The sequence below is a fragment of the Aspergillus ruber genome (genome assembly GCF_000600275.1).
Source record: "Aspergillus ruber CBS 135680 unplaced genomic scaffold scaffold00001, whole genome shotgun sequence".
NCBI classification, from domain to species: Eukaryota; Fungi; Ascomycota; class Eurotiomycetes; order Eurotiales; family Aspergillaceae; genus Aspergillus; species Aspergillus ruber.
Genome location: NW_024467297.1, coordinates 230,382 through 246,834, shown reverse-complemented (window position 1 = coordinate 246,834; position 16,453 = coordinate 230,382). Strand labels below are relative to the sequence as shown.

At 49.4% G+C, this 16,453-nt stretch overlaps 7 protein-coding genes across 7 annotated transcripts; 4 read left to right on the top strand and 3 right to left on the bottom strand.

Annotated features, from left to right (window-relative positions):
* Window positions 1-204: 204 nt before the first annotated feature.
* On the bottom strand, window positions 205-3,198 carry EURHEDRAFT_407397 (CBS and PB1 domain protein). The gene is made up of 4 exons (XM_040780539.1): window positions 2,660-3,198; window positions 1,668-2,541; window positions 1,516-1,610; window positions 205-1,462 (listed from the first exon to the last, which is right to left on the bottom strand). The coding sequence occupies exons 1-4, from the start codon at window positions 2,873-2,875 to the stop codon at window positions 617-619; spliced, it is 2,031 nt and encodes a 676-aa protein (XP_040643125.1). The 5' UTR covers window positions 2,876-3,198; the 3' UTR covers window positions 205-616.
* A 307-nt stretch (window positions 3,199-3,505) lies between these two features.
* Window positions 3,506-4,910, top strand: EURHEDRAFT_468667 (40S ribosomal protein eS26). Its single transcript, XM_040785267.1, has 4 exons — window positions 3,506-3,592; window positions 3,840-3,967; window positions 4,184-4,286; window positions 4,352-4,910. Exons 1-4 carry the CDS (start codon window positions 3,570-3,572, stop codon window positions 4,455-4,457), a joined length of 360 nt encoding a protein of 119 aa, XP_040643124.1. The 5' UTR covers window positions 3,506-3,569; the 3' UTR covers window positions 4,458-4,910.
* Window positions 4,911-5,689: 779 nt separating this feature from the next.
* On the top strand, window positions 5,690-6,499 carry EURHEDRAFT_14207 (uncharacterized protein). Its single transcript, XM_040777771.1, has one exon. The coding sequence runs from the start codon at window positions 5,830-5,832 to the stop codon at window positions 6,304-6,306; it is 477 nt and encodes a 158-aa protein (XP_040643123.1). The 5' UTR covers window positions 5,690-5,829; the 3' UTR covers window positions 6,307-6,499.
* A 1,157-nt stretch (window positions 6,500-7,656) lies between these two features.
* EURHEDRAFT_445308 (leucine rich repeat domain protein) lies at window positions 7,657-10,342 on the bottom strand (the record flags this gene model as incomplete). The annotated part of the gene is made up of 2 exons (XM_040783522.1): window positions 7,657-10,100; window positions 10,153-10,342. The coding sequence occupies 2 exons, from the start codon at window positions 10,340-10,342 to the stop codon at window positions 7,657-7,659; spliced, it is 2,634 nt and encodes an 877-aa protein (XP_040643122.1).
* Window positions 10,343-10,657: 315 nt separating this feature from the next.
* Window positions 10,658-12,173, top strand: EURHEDRAFT_407393 (uncharacterized protein). Its single transcript, XM_040780538.1, has 2 exons — window positions 10,658-10,738; window positions 10,795-12,173. The coding sequence occupies exon 2, from the start codon at window positions 11,009-11,011 to the stop codon at window positions 11,906-11,908; it is 900 nt and encodes a 299-aa protein (XP_040643121.1). The 5' UTR covers window positions 10,658-10,738; window positions 10,795-11,008; the 3' UTR covers window positions 11,909-12,173.
* EURHEDRAFT_407391 (lanthionine synthetase C family protein) lies at window positions 12,057-14,072 on the bottom strand. Its single transcript, XM_040780537.1, has 4 exons — window positions 13,686-14,072; window positions 13,057-13,609; window positions 12,986-12,999; window positions 12,057-12,935 (listed from the first exon to the last, which is right to left on the bottom strand). The coding sequence occupies exons 1-4, from the start codon at window positions 13,867-13,869 to the stop codon at window positions 12,133-12,135; spliced, it is 1,554 nt and encodes a 517-aa protein (XP_040643120.1). The 5' UTR covers window positions 13,870-14,072; the 3' UTR covers window positions 12,057-12,132.
* Window positions 14,073-14,623: 551 nt separating this feature from the next.
* Window positions 14,624-16,266, top strand: EURHEDRAFT_445221 (putative histone acetyltransferase Spt10; the record flags this gene model as incomplete). Its single annotated transcript, XM_040783518.1, has 2 exons — window positions 14,624-15,121; window positions 15,178-16,266. 2 exons carry the CDS (start codon window positions 14,624-14,626, stop codon window positions 16,264-16,266), a joined length of 1,587 nt encoding a protein of 528 aa, XP_040643119.1.
* Window positions 16,267-16,453: the final 187 nt, after the last annotated feature.

Sequence of the window (16,453 nt, the reverse complement as noted above, 5' to 3'; positions counted from 1 at the left end):
TTGATACCTACGTCATCGATGAGAGACACCAATCCCAACACACTATTTCAATAAGCTCGCCAGGATAGCATGAGGCTCCTCAATCTATTCCAGAGACGTCATTTTTGGGGATTTGCACCCAAGGAATACCATGCCAATAAACCCTGTTGTGGGTGGGGGAGGGGGGAAAGCAACGCGAATCGTTATCATTGATTTAGGGGATGTAGGGATCCGGGGAAAGGGATACTGGTATCCAGATTATTACATTAAAGGTAAACGCAGGCGATTACAGAACATAAAACAATAAATATTTACAAGATCTTCTAACTAACAATATATGCATTGAATGCAAAAAGCTCTAGCCACACTAAGCAACGGCGGTATCTGGAGAATTACAAAACTTGGTAGCCAAAACAGCAACAGAGGAGACATAGCAGAAAGGGATAAAAAGAGTGAACAGCGAACCAAGGATATATCACTCTGGACGGGAGGGATCTATGTGTGTAAAAATAAGAAGGTCTCCTAGAAGAGCCCTCTTCGCTGAAACGAACAGGAGGGAAAACGGTAGAGAATGGAATGAGGGGAGTGAGGGGAGAGGGAAGAACCAATTGCAGAATAAGGAGCATGAGGTCTACCATTATCGTCCGCTGGGCCGGCTGAGGATAAACACACCGGCGATAACGGCAGCAAGTGTGACAATGGCACCAGGAAGCAGCAACTCATTTGGAACACCGGCAATGAACTGCTCCTCCAGACGGTGAGGGTGCGAGTGGAACGAGTGGGCGCGGGTCTGGCTCACAACAGGAGGCTCTTCGGGCAACACGGCTTCCACGGCACTTTTTTCTTCAACAGGAGAAGCGGTCTTGATAGGTGCGGGTTGAGGTTCGACGGTGGCAGAGACAGGAGGTTGAGTAGGATCGTGGACAAACAGGTCGACCTTATCCCGGTGCGACTGGTGAGCGAGGGCCACGGCATCCGTCAGATCCTGGTCTGTGGTGATCGAAACGGTGTCACCCTCGTTATCCAAGTAACTCAGGGCATATCCGGTGTTGCTGAGCCTGCCATCTTCACAGTCGGCCGCACCGCCAACTGCCTCAACTTCAGGACCCAACTTGGCAGTCACTTGAGTCACCATGTCGGCAAGACCAGCGGAGGGAAGGACGTTCACACGGTGCACCCGACCACTTGGCGCCTTGAACTTGAAGGGGAACGCATGCTCTTCTTCGTGATGGTGAGCCTCAATGATCTCAGAGTGGTCATCTCCCTGGTGCGACGCGGATTCGTTGGGCATTACACTGTCGCGATGGTCGAAACTGTGCTTGTGAGAGTCGGGGCTGAGTACGGAGCGATGCGCCGTGTGGGGATGGTGACTGCTGGAGATAACCTGACTGCCAGAGACCACCGAGTCGGATTCGTTGTCCATTGACAACCAGAACTTATTCCAAGCCGGGCCCTCATCATCCTGAGTGCCCATCGAGTTGATCTGATAGCGAATGGTCAGCTTATAGAATAATAGATCACCCAAGTGATACTAACTTGTTCCAGAGTGGCATATGTGAGTTTGAGGACATCCACCATTCCAACAATCTCACCAGATTCGTTCATCACGGGCAAGTTCAGGTAGTGACCATCTAATTTTTCATTAATGACAAATCCAATCGTTGTTGATCCTCCAGGTAATAACTAACCGTGCATCTTTCTGAGAGCCGCCTGGATACTCATATCGGACGGGGCAAAGTCGGGATGAGGGGTCATGACACGGACCACACTGCAAGTGGACGGGTCAAGTCCTGGAGCAATCACACGAAGGACGACATCCTTGCTGGTGAAGATACCAGTAATCGATCCCTGGTCCTGAACAAGCAGAGCGGTTGTGCGGTTCTCCTTCATCGCGGCGGCGGCATCCTTGACGGAAGTGCGGACAGAGACGGTGACCGGCGGCATACCGTCCAAGACAGTCTCTAAAGTTGGACCCGACATCTTCTGACGCAAAGCCTCCACATATTGGATGATCTGCTGGGGTTGGGAGGAGCCCAATTCACTCTGCACGCCCTCCAGTGCATCGTATAACTTCCGGGAAGAACTGTAGGCACGTTCGAGCTTCTCCATCGCATCGTAGAAGCACTTGGTGATATCAAGGACACCGGAGATATCCTGGTTCTCGTCCATAACCGGGAGATGTCGGAAACCCTTCCGAACCATCAGATCGAGCGCATCCGTCGCACTGGTATCGGTTCTCGCACACAAGGGGTTCTTCGTCATGATCTCGGAAACCGCGACCTCCCTGGCCTTGGAGCCAATTCCAACCACACGGAAAGCCAAGTCCTTAGCCGTGAAGATACCAGCAATTCGATCGTCATCGTCGGTAACCAGCACGCAGTCTTCCCTCTTGGCGGCCATCAACTGAGCGGCTTCGGAAATCGTGGTGTTGGGCTTGATCTGGAGAGCCTGGCTGGGCTTCAAGGCCAGCACCGTGCCGGGAGGGGCCTTACGAGACCGTTGTGCCCTTCCCGTTGTATGCCTCTTCTTGTTCAAGTCGGCCTCCAGCCTGCGTCGAATCGCCTAATCATAAGAGAGATAATCATGATTAGCATATGCAAGACAAAATAGAAAATTTAAAATAAAGACGCTTCGGGCCCTCTTGTGTATACTGATATCTCGGAGGCTTGTCACAGCATACCTCATCGCGCTTCGACTGGTTCTGTCTTTGCCTACTGCTAGCGGCACTCATACTGGTACTGCCAATATCGCTAGAAGCTGCGGGTGTTGCGGTAGAGTGAGGGCGCGGGATCTGAGAAGCTGAGATGACAGATGCGTTGTCGAAGTCCGGCGCTCTGCTTCGGCCGCTTGATCGGTGATTCTGGTTTCGAAAAGTACTGCTGCCAGTGGTCGACATATTATTTTTTTTTTCTAACCGGCAGACCGCTTTCTGCACAAGAGGGAGGTTCGAGCCCAACGAGAGGTGCGAGGAATGATACGTGGAGAAACAGGGAAAACAGGCCAAACACTCCGGTGGGGAGGGGTATGATAGGTGGCAGTAGACGCTAAGAAATTTGATATGTTCGTCTGTAAGTCTGTAAAGATACGTATGAGTACCGAATGAGTTGACCAGATCAACCCAGACAGTCTTCGATACTCGAAATAATTATATAGACAAGAGAATGAGAGAGTAGTAGAAAGGCACAGGAGAAAACACCCAGTTGTGCGAGGGAAAGCAAGGTGATCCGAACAGGGGGAGAGGCACCAAAAACAATAATACAAGTACGCAGCGTTACCGTTGGTCGGGTTGGATTCCTGACGGTACGGTAACTGTGGTACGGGCGGCCACTAAGCCATTTCGGGCTCGCGGATTCGCTGGTTCGTACTGTCAGGTGATCATGCTGTCTGAGGAATAATTTGCCTTATCCATCAGGCATAAAAAATGGCATTCATTCCTCAGGCATATATCCCGTGACCCAGCTCGCTTAAGGGCATAGGGCTTCGCACAAACCGGGGACACAACCACATCGCGAGCCTCCGTTTCATAGAGGTGTGTGCCTTTCGACAACCCACCCCCGACAGCCAACCTTTGTCCAGATAAATCCGACAAGATGGTCAAGAAGCGTGCGAGCAAGTAAGAACGATTCCTTTTCCTTTTTTTTCCTCCCCTTTTTCAGTTCAACACGCTGCCATTTCAACAACGTTATACGGTCCTCCGCCGAAGAAAAAACAGAATGACGGTCTACGGGTTACATATCGACCATCTCCCACCGTGTTCATGATGGCAGCAGAAAGGCGTTTTCGGTTTCGGCATAGATTTTTTTTTTTTTTTTTTTTTTTTTTAAATTAGGAAAACTGACTTGATTTGTTTCTCTCAATAGCGGTCGTAACAAGAACGGCCGCGGCCACGTCAAGCCCGTGCGCTGCTCCAACTGCGCCCGCTGCGTCCCCAAGGACAAGGCGATCAAGAGATTCACTATCCGCAACATGGTTGAGTCCGCTGCCATCCGTACGTTCGATCCTATAATCCCGAAGTTGAACCGGCAATGGAATGAATGCATGCAACGCGCTCTGGAAGAGGAGTTAGGACTTTAGAAGAGGAAGACATGGTGGATTATCGAGACGAGCTCCGCGATTGCTGCTGAGCAGTGCATGCATTCATACATTGGTGGTGGGAGAGTTTCGTCCATGAAAGTCCGACTGACCTGCGTTTCCACTCATGCAGGTGATATCTCTGACGCCTCCGTTTTCACCGACTATGCCGTCCCCAAGATGTACCTGAAGCTGCACTACTGTGTCTCCTGCGCTATTCACGGCAAGATCGTTCGGTACGACATCACTCCTTGAACTACATCGCGAAGGTTATAGAAACAGGCGACTGACTGAATTACAGTGTCCGCTCTCGGGAAGGCCGTCGCAACCGTGCTCCCCCGCCGAGGATCAGGTACAACAAGGATGGCAAGAAGCTGAGCCCCCCTCAGGCCGCTAAGGCTATGTAAGGAAAGGACACGAAAAGAAAAGAAATAAATGGATTTAGGCTGTCAATTTCTATTTTGTGTTTCCTAAAATAAACTTCTCTTGCATGGTTCCAATGGACAAAAATCGGGGTTTCTGTGCTCTTGGAGGTTTTGCGACAGGCGTCGTCCGCGCGATGATTTAATGGTTTACCGTGGGACAGGAGTCGACGACAATAATACTCAAAGAGAATGAATTGAAAAAAAATTTATGATATCGGCTTGTCCAGGGTCTTGGGATTGATTACGGGAAGAACTAAACTGGAAGGGAAATGTTTCTCCTTAGATCTCCAACCCTAGGTATAGACTACCACAATTGAGGGCAACGAACTGCCTCCACGTTTCTTAATCATTTTGCTTCTCGTAGCCTAAGACTTGTCCATCCTGCGGCTATCCTAGTGAGCCCTAATTGAATTTTGATATACTACCTGCACTTGCATTATAGTTGCTCCGAGCCTCCAATCGCTTCAAAATGAATCAACCTCCGCATCTCAAGTCAAGCCAGACCCGGTATGATGACGTGGTAGCATTTTACGAATTCGTGATTCGAGCTGCACGACGAAGTTGGACGTCAGCATGGAACCGAATGAAACCCAATCTCCACTGGGTCTGAGATGTTATAGAAAGGGAGAACGACAGCAATTGTCCGATGTGCTTTCGACACTCAGGAAGAAGGTGGGTCGATTTCGGGATGCCGTGAGTGCACTATACCCTCTCGGGTAGGATAGCTGGGGGAAAGCAGAAAGAGTATCGTAGACCATGTAAACGTGCTCAGCAGCCTCCACTATTTTGCCCGGGATCTCTTTGAAGAAAAGCGCGAAGCTATTGGAGCTCATATGCAATTCTTTGGGCAATGGCATGTGTCTCCGTTCCACTTCCGGTTTGACTTGCATGTTCGTGGGCGTGATATATCCAAGGCTCGGAAATAATTTAGGCCTTTCAGGCTGCCGTCCACGTACTTTTGCGATGGGATCGAGTTCGCCGTGGTCTGATGAAGGTTTTGTCGGAACTAGAATGCTCATACCCCACGATCGACAGCTAACCTTGATGTGCCCACAACATCAAACGAGACGATGGGTCTCAATTCGACAATAGCAATGTTGGCTTAGCCTTCACTTCTTCATATTACCAAGGCTGGTGAGTTTTCGTCGAACTCAGCGTTTAAATTATGAATCATACTGAAGTATGTGAGAATGCCGACATTACATGGCCGACGTTCTGCGGAATCATCTTCGCCACTGGTTAGCTTGGTTTTTTGTAATGCCAGGATGCTGAAGCCTTGAGCTTACGGTCTATCGTCACCAACTGTCTTTGACGAATCAAGGCAAAATCATTTGCTTCACAGCGGCGCACAGTAATGGTTTCCTCTGCGGTCTCTTTAACTCGACTATTGCTTGGATGTGCTTGTTCTGGGTTCCTGGGGCTCCGTCTGGGAAAGTTCAGCGAAGCATGCTCACATGCCGTAGTAACACAGGGATACTGGCTCCCATTTCTCTATAATGATCTTGGGCCGGCTACTAGGGATCGAGACGTGATCGCTACTTTAACCAGACCACCCGGTTTTACCAGCCATCTATTAAAGGCCGGAGAGCTTTCAAACAGCTATGTTAAGACTAGTAATCTTTATGTGTGTGTGTGTATTTTTATTTTTTTTATCGGTTCTTCCATGGTATATCCGCCTTCTAAGCCTAGGATAGAAGATTGCAAAGGCCCAAACAACTTTTCCACTTCAGACTCAGGATTTAAGTTGCTGACTTCGTGGACTGTCTTCTATTTGAAAAATTCCATACATATACCACTGGCACTTGATCTCGTCGGTGGTTCTGTATACTGAATCCTCTTAGACCTCGAGTCAACTTTGTGAGGTCGGCTTTATACAAACAGTAAGAGAACTCACCCATATCTCGCAACTGACTTGGCTGTTGGTTTTATAATGGCAACACGACCGAAGTAAAGCAAAAGGAGAAGTTGTGTTTGCCCACCAGATGATCAGATTCTGATACTGATGCACTCAGTTCTGTCATTGACTTCTGGATTGCAGACAGTGATGGGAAGTTGGAATAGATGGGTACCATGTTGTGTATATTGCTCAAGAGGTGAATTTCGCAGTTCTCAATGGTCCTTGAATCTATTGAGACATATGTATCGGTAAAAACGGCGCGCAATGGCTTCAATGCAAATAGCGCTTCTCTAACACGCAGCACCCATGAACAGCACGATCATTTTGCGAACGTAGCCACAAGACGGCGCCTTATATAGCTATACAACCATCGTAACAACACGATCTGAGGCAATACTGGCCGGGACTTCAGGGTTTCGGTTTCGATTCCTACTTTGTAGTCAAAATCCAGGTCAGCTAAAACAAAAGAGGATCAAGCAGATATAGAAACTATCACACACCGAAAATATAGATAGTAAATATCAATTTGTCCATTATTCCTTCAGTCCTTCCTACGCCCATCTTGTCCTCGATCCGACTTCCTCCTGGGCGAGATAAAAGACAGGCTGTGACGAGTGGTAGCTCAATGCTGTGTGGATAGCCAGACACCAAGCCTCCTAATATTGTCAGTCTCCAAGCCACTTTGCTTTTTCCTGGCTATTGTTTGTTCAAGTAGCTCAACTACCTGGTTCACCACAGAGTCTCCTGTTCGCCATTACGTGAATAAACGAGCGCTCTGGTGGTGGTGCTTCGCCTTAATAGAGGGTCCGTGGAGGAGAAGAATATAGTGTCAAATATTTGTGTAGCTGGATATATAAGGGCGACATTTCGTATATAGATAAAAGATTTGGCCCTGCCAAGTTTGTCGTGGTGAGCTCTGATACAGAGACGCTGCTGTTCGCCAAGTACAATGAAAAGCGGTGGAGTTAATGGAATTGGCAATGGGTTTGGGTATAGAACAAGATCCAGGGCAGGGCTAAAAGAGAACAGTAGATGTTATATATAGAGTTCATGTATACCATAACGACAGTCTTTTGTAAAGGGTCAGAATGGAGGTGGGAAAAAAATGAGGTGAGGAAAAGGTGAAAAATAGGATGTAGCTCAGTACAATGAGAGTTTGTATGTCTCGCGCGTTTGTAATCGGTATCACTATTTAGGAAGGCCTAAGTGCAACATATCAATATATAGAGATATATATTGTACAAATTCATCATCGATCTATATAACAAAAGTCCCAGCAAGCCATCACGGATACAAATACCCCTTCTCAAAATAATTCCCATACATATCCACGACCCCACTCCGACCCTTCGGCGCCGGATTCTTGACAATCTTCACCTCCCCTTTCCAATGCCCTTCAACATAATGTGCCATCGCCAAATGCGGTGCCGATACTGCACTGCCCGGGCCCGAGCCCGAGCTTGAAGACGGTGAACGGGAGCGAACGGTTGGGAATGACGGTGAGGGGGAGAGTAGGCCAGTGCCCGATCTTGCCCTTGTGTCTATGCCCGGGTTTGGGCTCATTCGAGACATGCTCTTTCGACTGAGACGGTCGCGTTGCAAGAGAGCATCGTATTCGGCTTTCTTGGTGCGTCGGAAGGAGGCTAGTTCTGCGACGAGGTCGACCATTGGAACTTCGACTGGACGTTGACTACATCCATCGTCTGCGCAGCTTGAGTCTGCAGTTGGGCTGCTGATGAGCGAATTAACTCGTGAGCGACCACTGCGTTGTGAATTATTCCGGCTCGGTGGCAGCAAAGTATCCCTCCCTAAGCTCCCGGGGGGCATAGCACCGTCATCCTCGGGCATCAACGTCACTTTCTCATTGAGAGCAGCCATGGGGAAGTACTTTCCCAGGTCATTTTCAGGGATTCCACACTCGGTTTCAAAGAAACTAAAATCATCCATTGCGGCTGACCACATATTCTCTAAGTCCTGGTCTCCTGTGCTGGAATTGAAAGCTCCGCTGCGATATCCAGCAGCCTTCCATGAGCGCTTCAACTCAGACAAGGGGGTGATTTCGAGAACCAAGCGGCGTAGTGCAAAGAGGGATCTGGACCGAGCTTGTTCGGCTCGAAGCCGTGCTTGACCAGGAGGCAGTGAATAATCAGACCCTGCCTGAAGCGATGCTAGTAATGCTTCATCAGAACAAGCGGTGATGAACCGACACAGAGATGAAAGTATTGGAGAATTGACTGGCACATGTGAAGGCACATCGGTCAAGACTAAAGTCTCGAGATGGGGGATATGGGATGGGTGTAGATAAGGATGCTTGCTGTCTTTGTGATCCTTTCGAGGAATAGAAATGTTCTTTGGTCTCTTGCTGAGCAAATCTTGAATCTTCTGGCCATAAGGCCCATCCACGGATGAGCGTGTGGTAGTACTAATGACCTCTGGAGCTTCGTCATCATTGTTTGTCGCCTGTGGAGGCTCGATTATTTCTGGTGCGAAAATTGATCCGCGCCTTAGCTCTGGTAGCGGCTCATCTGCATATATTCGTATTCCTTGAAGTCTCCCGGCAAAGGAAGAAGATTCTGTGGGCCACGAGACGGACGTATCCTCAAGTTCGGCGATAAAGTTTTCCCCTGAGGGCAGTTCATGAATCTCACGAGTACCACTCAATTCTGCGGGTGCATGATTCGGTTCAAGCTCAACCTCTGGACCTGAACCTGCAAGCTCAGGAAGAAAAACATTTGGTGAAGTGAAGTTTTTGGACGGTGCTTCAGCCGTGAGGACAGCATGGTGAGCCCGAATATATGTAAGGTTTTCTTTCGCGACAGAACCCAGAAGGGGTATCAACTTCTCAGAACCGGGGAGTTCCTCGTAGCTGGGCGAGAGATCCTGTGCCTGTCTATTCAAGGACTTGGCCGTATTTACCGTGCCTACATCCAGAGAATGAAGCCGTCTTGAGGCTAGTAGACTTGCGGCACCTTCAACCGTGATCTGGTTGTCGGCGAGATAGAGATGTGTTATCCCCACATGCGGTAAACTTTCAATCCAAGAACGGCCTGTAAGAGGGTGTGTGAGAGTTTCTATAAACTGTTCATCTAGATCTGACCGTCTGAAGAGGTGAGCAGAGGGGTCCGATAGAAACGGAGACGTATTATTTGCTTGCGGGCGCGGCAAGAAACATCCCTGCAGCAAAGATCGCACCCCCATATCAGTGAGGAAATTATTTCGCAAGTCTAAATACCGGACTCTAGTCCCAATGGCATTAGCCAGGAACTCAGCATGACTATCTCTCAACCTGATTCCTCGTAGTTTCAACACCTGCAAATGCTCGAGCTGAGATAGACAAGACAAGACGCTGCTGTCTCGAGCAGGTGTGGTCCAAGATAAATCCAGATATATCAGTTCTTGAAAATGTAACAGAGCCTCTGCAAGGCCTTGGGAAGTAGTATTCGGTTCGCGCTCTGCTAGCAATAGGCGCACATTACTATACACATCGGCTGGTTGTGCATATTTCACCGAGGTCTTCAGTGCTGTCATGGAATTGTGATCGAAGAACGGTAGTCTGGACACTATCAAGGATTGGAGACATGGCAGATATTCGAGGATATCTCTCAGCCACTCCGGTCTCGGGCCACCGTATATTTCCGATAGTGCAGGAGGGAGATGGAGCGTATGGGTCAGCATTCGCACCTCGACGCGGGCGTATTTCAGGGTTCTTCGGAACCTAGTCAGAGCGACTGTTCATATCAGCGAATGTGAGCTATATTTGGTGTGTTTAGATATGCTTACCGTAGACCGCATCATTATCCGTCCCAAAGTGCGAGGCCGGATTCCCCCAAAGAAAGGGCATAAAAAGCTTGTGCCACCTGCGACAGACTAGCGAAGCCGCGCAGAGATCAACCGAGGGGGTATACTGAGCGATGACAGCCCAGGCATCTCGGGCCGTGGCAGTCTCATAAGATGGAGGGACGACATCCATCTTATGCGGGGTAGTGTAGAAAAGGCATACGAGAGCAAGCCAGTTCGGAGAAGGTCATCACAGAGCGACAAAAGTGTGATTTCTTTCGTCGGCTGGACGCATGAAAATGTCGCATGTGGTGGACCTCGAAATCGTAGCTAGTGCAATCTGACATGAAGCTTCGCGTCGACGATCGCTGACGGGCGCAGAACCAGCCCCATCGTGTGCGCCCCGCCACATACCGTATCAGCAGGGGCAAAGAGACGAACACAACATTGGCTGGGAAGAGCGCTGTGGCTTTTATCCTATGCGGGTGACTGTTAAAAGACGGGGTCAAGGAGCCAAGGGTAGAGGGGAGAGAACGCTGTCGACCAGGAACCAGAACCACTCTGCGGACTGAGTGGAACGAAGTACTGCGTATATTAGCACAACACCAGGGCAACTGATAGACACCGGTTAACGTCTTTCTGCAGAAATTCAGACGAGGACCTTCCCTTTTCAGCAAACGTGAAGCTTTCGAGTCAAGTGATCAACCTCATCCGTGACGTCAGCCCTCGCTCCTCCTGTTCGGCGGCCGTTCTTCACCCCTGAAAAAGCCGAACTTCCCCAGATCCGCGAATCGCTGTTTGAAACATTGGCCATCTTAGCAGCTGTGCTAATATACTAGCTGCTCATACATGCATGAAAATGGACCCCTGGCAACGAAACCTCCGCATGATGCACCATCTCAACGAATTCCTCGATCTCGACTCGGCCGAATCCAACGTCGTCGATGAATTCGTTTCTCTCTTCAACGCGATTCGAGAAGGTCTCACGCACATTGACGATGATTTCCAGATCCCCGATTCACATATCAATATGCTCTTCCTGTCGAAATTGAAATCGCGACTGGAATGGGCCGATTGGGCGACGGCTTTGCTGCGCGATCCGCAGGTAAATGGTTCTGACTCGACGGCGCGGATCTCGTTTCAGGAATTGGCCCGCTGGGCTAGAGAAGAAGAGAATGCAATTCGGGTGCGAGAGAAAGAGGAAAATGAGGATGATCATGACTCGGGGATTGAGTTACCGGTTCAACCGCCGCCGTCAACGTTGCCGGCTGATCATGAGAGCGCGATTGATCCGATGGGTTGGGGTGGTGCTGCGCCGAGGATACAGAGCAGATCCCGCGCACTTACCCAGGATGAGATCAACGCATTTGTCGTCCAGAAGATGGACCAGGAAGGGCTCTACAGAAGCGCGAATACCAAAGGCCACCGCAAACGACCTAGTCAAGAGGAAATCAACCAATACGTGGCTGAGCAGATGCGCAAAGAACAGGATCGGGGAATGCGAGCGCGAAGCTACAGCCAGCCAGAGCCAAGTATTGCAAATCGTAACCACCAAGAGCAACACATGCGACGTCAGCAGTCGGCACGAGTCCCCCGTTGCAGGTTCTGCAGTGACCTCCATCCGTCGGATCGTTGTTGGCGCCGTTGGAGAGTTGCTGTCGAGGCACCCCAGGCTAACTTCTTCCCTAAGCGAGTGGAATACCGTACTGAAGTTCCTGGTCAACCGCCCATGTATCGCACTGGGTTCACTCTCTACTGAACGCATTTTCCTTTGTCTTTGCATTGTCCTCTTCTGTCCTTTCTTCTGCTTCCCTGCTGCCTTTTGCTTTCTTCTCTTTTACTTATTCTGCTAGCTGAGCATGGCGTTTTGGATCTGTTATATCTGTCTGCAAAAACACTGATATCCGGCTGCCGGACAGCCAACTTTTCTTTTGTATATCCATTCATCTATCTACCTATTCTCAATGATATTTAAGAACGAACTCAGAACATACCAGTGGCCCGATGGTACGGAAGTGTTGGGAACCCCAGGTGACGAGCTTCCAATTCTTGAAAAACTGCATCGTTTTCACGGGCCGCCGCCGAGGTCTCTCCCTTCGCATCCAGTTCCATCTTTCGCAGCCTCGCCTGGATCACCACGCAGCTCTCGGACCATGCGCACACGGGACCTGGCAAGCCCTCAGTTAGAGCATATGGGTTATCAGGCATACGGTAGTCACTGCAAGAGGCGTTGTAAGGAGCTGTCTCGCGCGCGTGGAGCAAAAGAGCCAGAGCCTTGGAAAGAAAGTAGTCTCCCGTAAGCTCTGGCTGCGCATTCGAGATATCAATTTGCGAGCGCTCTTGATAGTTGCGTTTCGCCTGCGCGGCCAGCTCGCTGTCATACTCGAAGCAATCGTGCATAAGCAGCACCGACCATGCATTGCCTGTAATGCCGTGGCATAATCCGCCGCCTTTCGAAAGCAGCCCTTCTTCCCATATCCGCTCCGTAGCCAACTGGATGGCCTGGTCCCATTCGGGCTGCCAGTGGTTGGCCATAAGATAGGCATTTCTCCTAGCACATGCCATCAAAAGTAGGAAACTCGGGCTACCGTGACAGACCTGGACCAGGGGTGAGGTAGGATTGCCAACCCGACGGGGAGGAATACACGTCGGAAGATGCCCATTCTCTGCAATAGCAATCTTGCATAGGCCTGTAATCGTCTCGGCTATCCAGGGGAAGTGATTGCGCGAGGCACCATCGTTGACTTCTTCCACGTTGCAGGCAAGCATGGTAGAAAGGATTCCGCCTATGTTTGGTTAGTTTGATGATTTGCTGTGATTCCATTTGTGTACATACCTGCTCCGTGGACGCTTGGATGAAGACATTAGTACTTATGCTCACATTATCGAAAGAAGTGGGGTACTCACGCTCCAAGACAGTAGTAACCTTCCATCCACATATACATCAATGGAAGAGTATCCTTGTCGCCATATAGCTTAGTACAATCATGCGCACCTTGCCTTCCTGCCTCGATGATCACATCGACCAGTTTCGGAATGGATTCATAAAGAGGTTTCAGTGCCTTCTCTGTGGCATCGTCAAATTTATGGGCGCGGATATTCAGAATCGACCACAACAGTCCTGCGCGTCCATATAAGATTTCATCGCCTCCCAGGTCATTGCCATCATGAGGTACAATATGACCATTCTTCAGGGCCAGCTCGACTGCCTGATAAAAGTGCTGAATGTCATCTTTGGAAACGGCACTGTTCGATGTGGCTGCAGCTAGTATACGGAGAACGGCTGCCGGTATCGGGGAAAGTGACCCCAAAGGAGACAATCTACTGGGCAACAGAGGCAAATCTGGACCAGAGTAGATCCTCTCATTGGTATCTTTTCGAAAGTCAGGCGGATTGGACTCGTTGTCCTTTTTTAAAGACGCAGCTTGATGGGCGAGTCGTAGGAAAGCCAACGTAATTCCTAGTAATAATGCAGCCGATCAGCTTAACCCTGTCACACTAAACTAGGTTTCAGATTCCCTGTATGTTTGTCATACCTGGATTCCCTAGGAAGAAGCCGCCGACTCCCCATTCGCCAGGAGGAGGACTGCCCTCCTTTACCATGTCAACTCCACGCCTGGCCGCATCACGTAATTCCTGCAGAGTCTGTTGCAATGACTCCTTGTTAATTTCAATTGGCTTAAGCGTATTTTGGTAGTACTGAGGATGTTCAGTCGCCATTGTGAATCAGGAACTGGTGCTTAGAACGGTATATGGTTGTTGGTGTTTGTATGTCCAGAATATCGGTGGTGAAGGTGCACACATAACATTAATATCTGTCCTCGGAGCGCAAAGAGGCTGGCTGAACCCATAGTGGGCAGCTCCAATCACAATGAAGCCTGAGGCCAGCCCCGGTGTATTGTAGCTCAGAGCTGCCATACAACTCAACTTCTAGTGTGCCTTCCGTGTTAGGAAAGGCGGGGGAGCAGATCACTCAGCCTCGGATGAATGATAATCCATGGCTGACTCAATTATGACTCAGCGACCGGGACGACGTGTTCTTCCGCTGCGTTCTCTCCATTCCGGACTCGAGAATACTCGCCGGTCCTCGAAGTGCCCTTACCAAACACGTTATTACTACTAAACGCGGCCTGATCGCCTCACGGGGAGAAACGTTATTGCTGCTGCTCCTCTGCAGAATGTCAGTACTGCTTCCTTTCGTCCAGATTCCCCCCAAACAAGCCCTTGCTCCACTCTCCCTGCCCATCTCATTTCTCTCCCCTTGGATTGAACTATAAAAAGCCAAGCATGGCGTTTGTTTCCTTTCGGAGATTCCGGATTTATTACATCCGATGTATAACATGTCTACCTGGAAGGAGAAGGGAATGAAGCACTATGATAGAACTCTATCACTATTCACACTCAATGTCTTCTGCTGCAGTGACTAATATGGTAAACAGTCTCGTGCCCCGTTGTGCTGGGCTAGGGCATCATCATGCCCGCAGTACATGGTGATTTGATGGCCCCAGTATTCCCTACTGAAGAGTACTTTCCAGACACCATCTTCCCACGGCAGATGACTCTCAGGGACCGAATCACCATTGCGACATTGGTCCCATTCCCGTCGTCAGACCTAGTTCCCAGATCCCTGCTGGGGTACCTGTCTGACCAATTGAACAAGGAAATCGAAAAAGGAGATACTTATGCTATGACCGATCCCATTCCGTTTAGTCTGTTTGGGCCATATTGGTTCTCCAATTTCGGTGCCATCATGCTCCTGGGTGATATCAAGAGCGTGGAAGAGGTTCAGGCATTGGACCAGGCAGGAACCAATTGGTCCAAAACTTGTCTGGGCAGCTTCAATATCAGACCGAACTATCCAGGCCGTAGTAATCATGTTTGCAATGGCATGTTTATCGTCACTGATGCTGCTCGAAACAAAGGTGTAGGTAGGCTTATGGGTGAGACGTATTTGGAGTGGGCTCCCCGAATGGTCAGTATCTTTTTGCAATTTGTGTCCATAAGTCATGAGATCTGACTGGGAAATAGGGGTACACGTATGCTGTGTTCAACTTGGTCTATGAGACCAATGTTGCCTCATGTCGGATTTGGGATGCCTTGGGCTTCAAACGAATCGGCAGAGTGCCAGGAGGTGGTAGACTCCTATCCAACCCGGGGCAATTTGTCGACGCAATAATCTATGGGCGGGACCTCAACCTTGAAGGTGATGATTCTGCTACTCAAGATCGTTTCGAGAAGATTAGATATTACCTCAAGCATGCCAAATACCCACGGGGAGCCGATCGGGCTGAAAAGAGTCGTCTTCGGAGTGCAGCGACCCATTATAAGCTTATTGGTGGCGACGATGGGGAACCTGAGAGGCTGATGCTGAAGGGCAAGGAAGTAGTATCCGATCCCCAACAGCAGTACGACATTGCTCAAAACATACACAATGAGCACCATGCGGGTATCAATAAGACCACTGCGGCCATCGCAGTCAAATATCATTGGGTCAGGATCAAGGAAACTGTCAGTCGAGTCATAAGGGATTGTCCTGAGTGCAAGGAGACTCTTAAAACAACTCCACTGGGACTCAGAGACGATGACCCACCCGAAAATGAAGAAAGAATCACCACTTTCCATCAACAGGAGAAGAATGAGCCGGGACTACCTTCACATGAAGTCTTGGACGCGAAACTGTACATGGACGAGTCGGCAGCCGGCTCATCCACTCAAACCCCAGGCTTCCAGAATACGAATCCCTTCGCTCCTACGCATACACATCCTATCCAAGAACCTCTCAACACAATAACCGACTACTCTACAATGCCTCTTGATCCGCAAATGATTGAAACCCACTCACACCTTTCTCGCTTTCCACAATATGACGCCATGGCAGACCCCTATTCCCACGGCTCCCACATTCTACAGCACACGAATTTTGACGACGAAGTACGACATCATGCAGCCAATGAGTATCAAATGATGGTTGATGACACAGATCCCAATGGCACAGGGCTTCAGGCAGAGACGCTGGGGCTAGTACATCCCCATGCGAATGAATTGCAGGACGCACATGAAATATTGAACAAATATGCATATGGAGGACGACCTGAAGATGATTTGGACTTTACATGACCTTCCTTTCTGACATTTTCCACTGGTTTCGGAGTTTTGATCTCTAGCGGTTCCGGGGGCCCATACTGTAAAGCACAAGGGGCATTAATTATTATTATACCTAATTATATACTATTGACAGGGAATATTACCTACTCTACTTAATAAATCAATTCCTCTCTAGAACTAGTAATGTATAAGTATCTAA

What these genes read in the sequence shown, in the direction of transcription:
- EURHEDRAFT_407397 (XM_040780539.1), bottom strand. Translation starts at nt 2,875, where the DNA reads ATGTCGACCACTGGCAGCAGTACTTTTCGAAACCAGAATCACCGATCA. An exon ending in GGCTCTCAGAAAGATGCACG is followed by an intron (nt 1,611 to 1,667) that starts GTTAGTTATTAC and finishes ATGAAAAATTAG; the next exon opens with ATGGTCACTACCTGAACTTG. An exon ending in CATATGCCACTCTGGAACAA is followed by an intron (nt 1,463 to 1,515) that starts GTTAGTATCACT and finishes ATTCGCTATCAG; the next exon opens with ATCAACTCGATGGGCACTCA.
- EURHEDRAFT_468667 (XM_040785267.1), top strand. Translation starts at nt 3,570, where the DNA reads ATGGTCAAGAAGCGTGCGAGCAA. An exon ending in GGTTGAGTCCGCTGCCATCC is followed by an intron (nt 3,968 to 4,183) that starts GTACGTTCGATC and finishes CCACTCATGCAG; the next exon opens with GTGATATCTCTGACGCCTCC. An exon ending in ATTCACGGCAAGATCGTTCG is followed by an intron (nt 4,287 to 4,351) that starts GTACGACATCAC and finishes ACTGAATTACAG; the next exon opens with TGTCCGCTCTCGGGAAGGCC.
- EURHEDRAFT_14207 (XM_040777771.1), top strand. Translation starts at nt 5,830, where the DNA reads ATGGTTTCCTCTGCGGTCTCTTTAACTCGACTATTGCTTGGATGTGCT.
- EURHEDRAFT_407393 (XM_040780538.1), top strand. Translation starts at nt 11,009, where the DNA reads ATGGACCCCTGGCAACGAAACCTCCGCATGATGCACCATCTCAACGAA.
- EURHEDRAFT_407391 (XM_040780537.1), bottom strand. Translation starts at nt 13,869, where the DNA reads ATGGCGACTGAACATCCTCAGTACTACCAAAATACGCTTAAGCCAATT. An exon ending in CTTCTTCCTAGGGAATCCAG is followed by an intron (nt 13,610 to 13,685) that starts GTATGACAAACA and finishes CATTATTACTAG; the next exon opens with GAATTACGTTGGCTTTCCTA.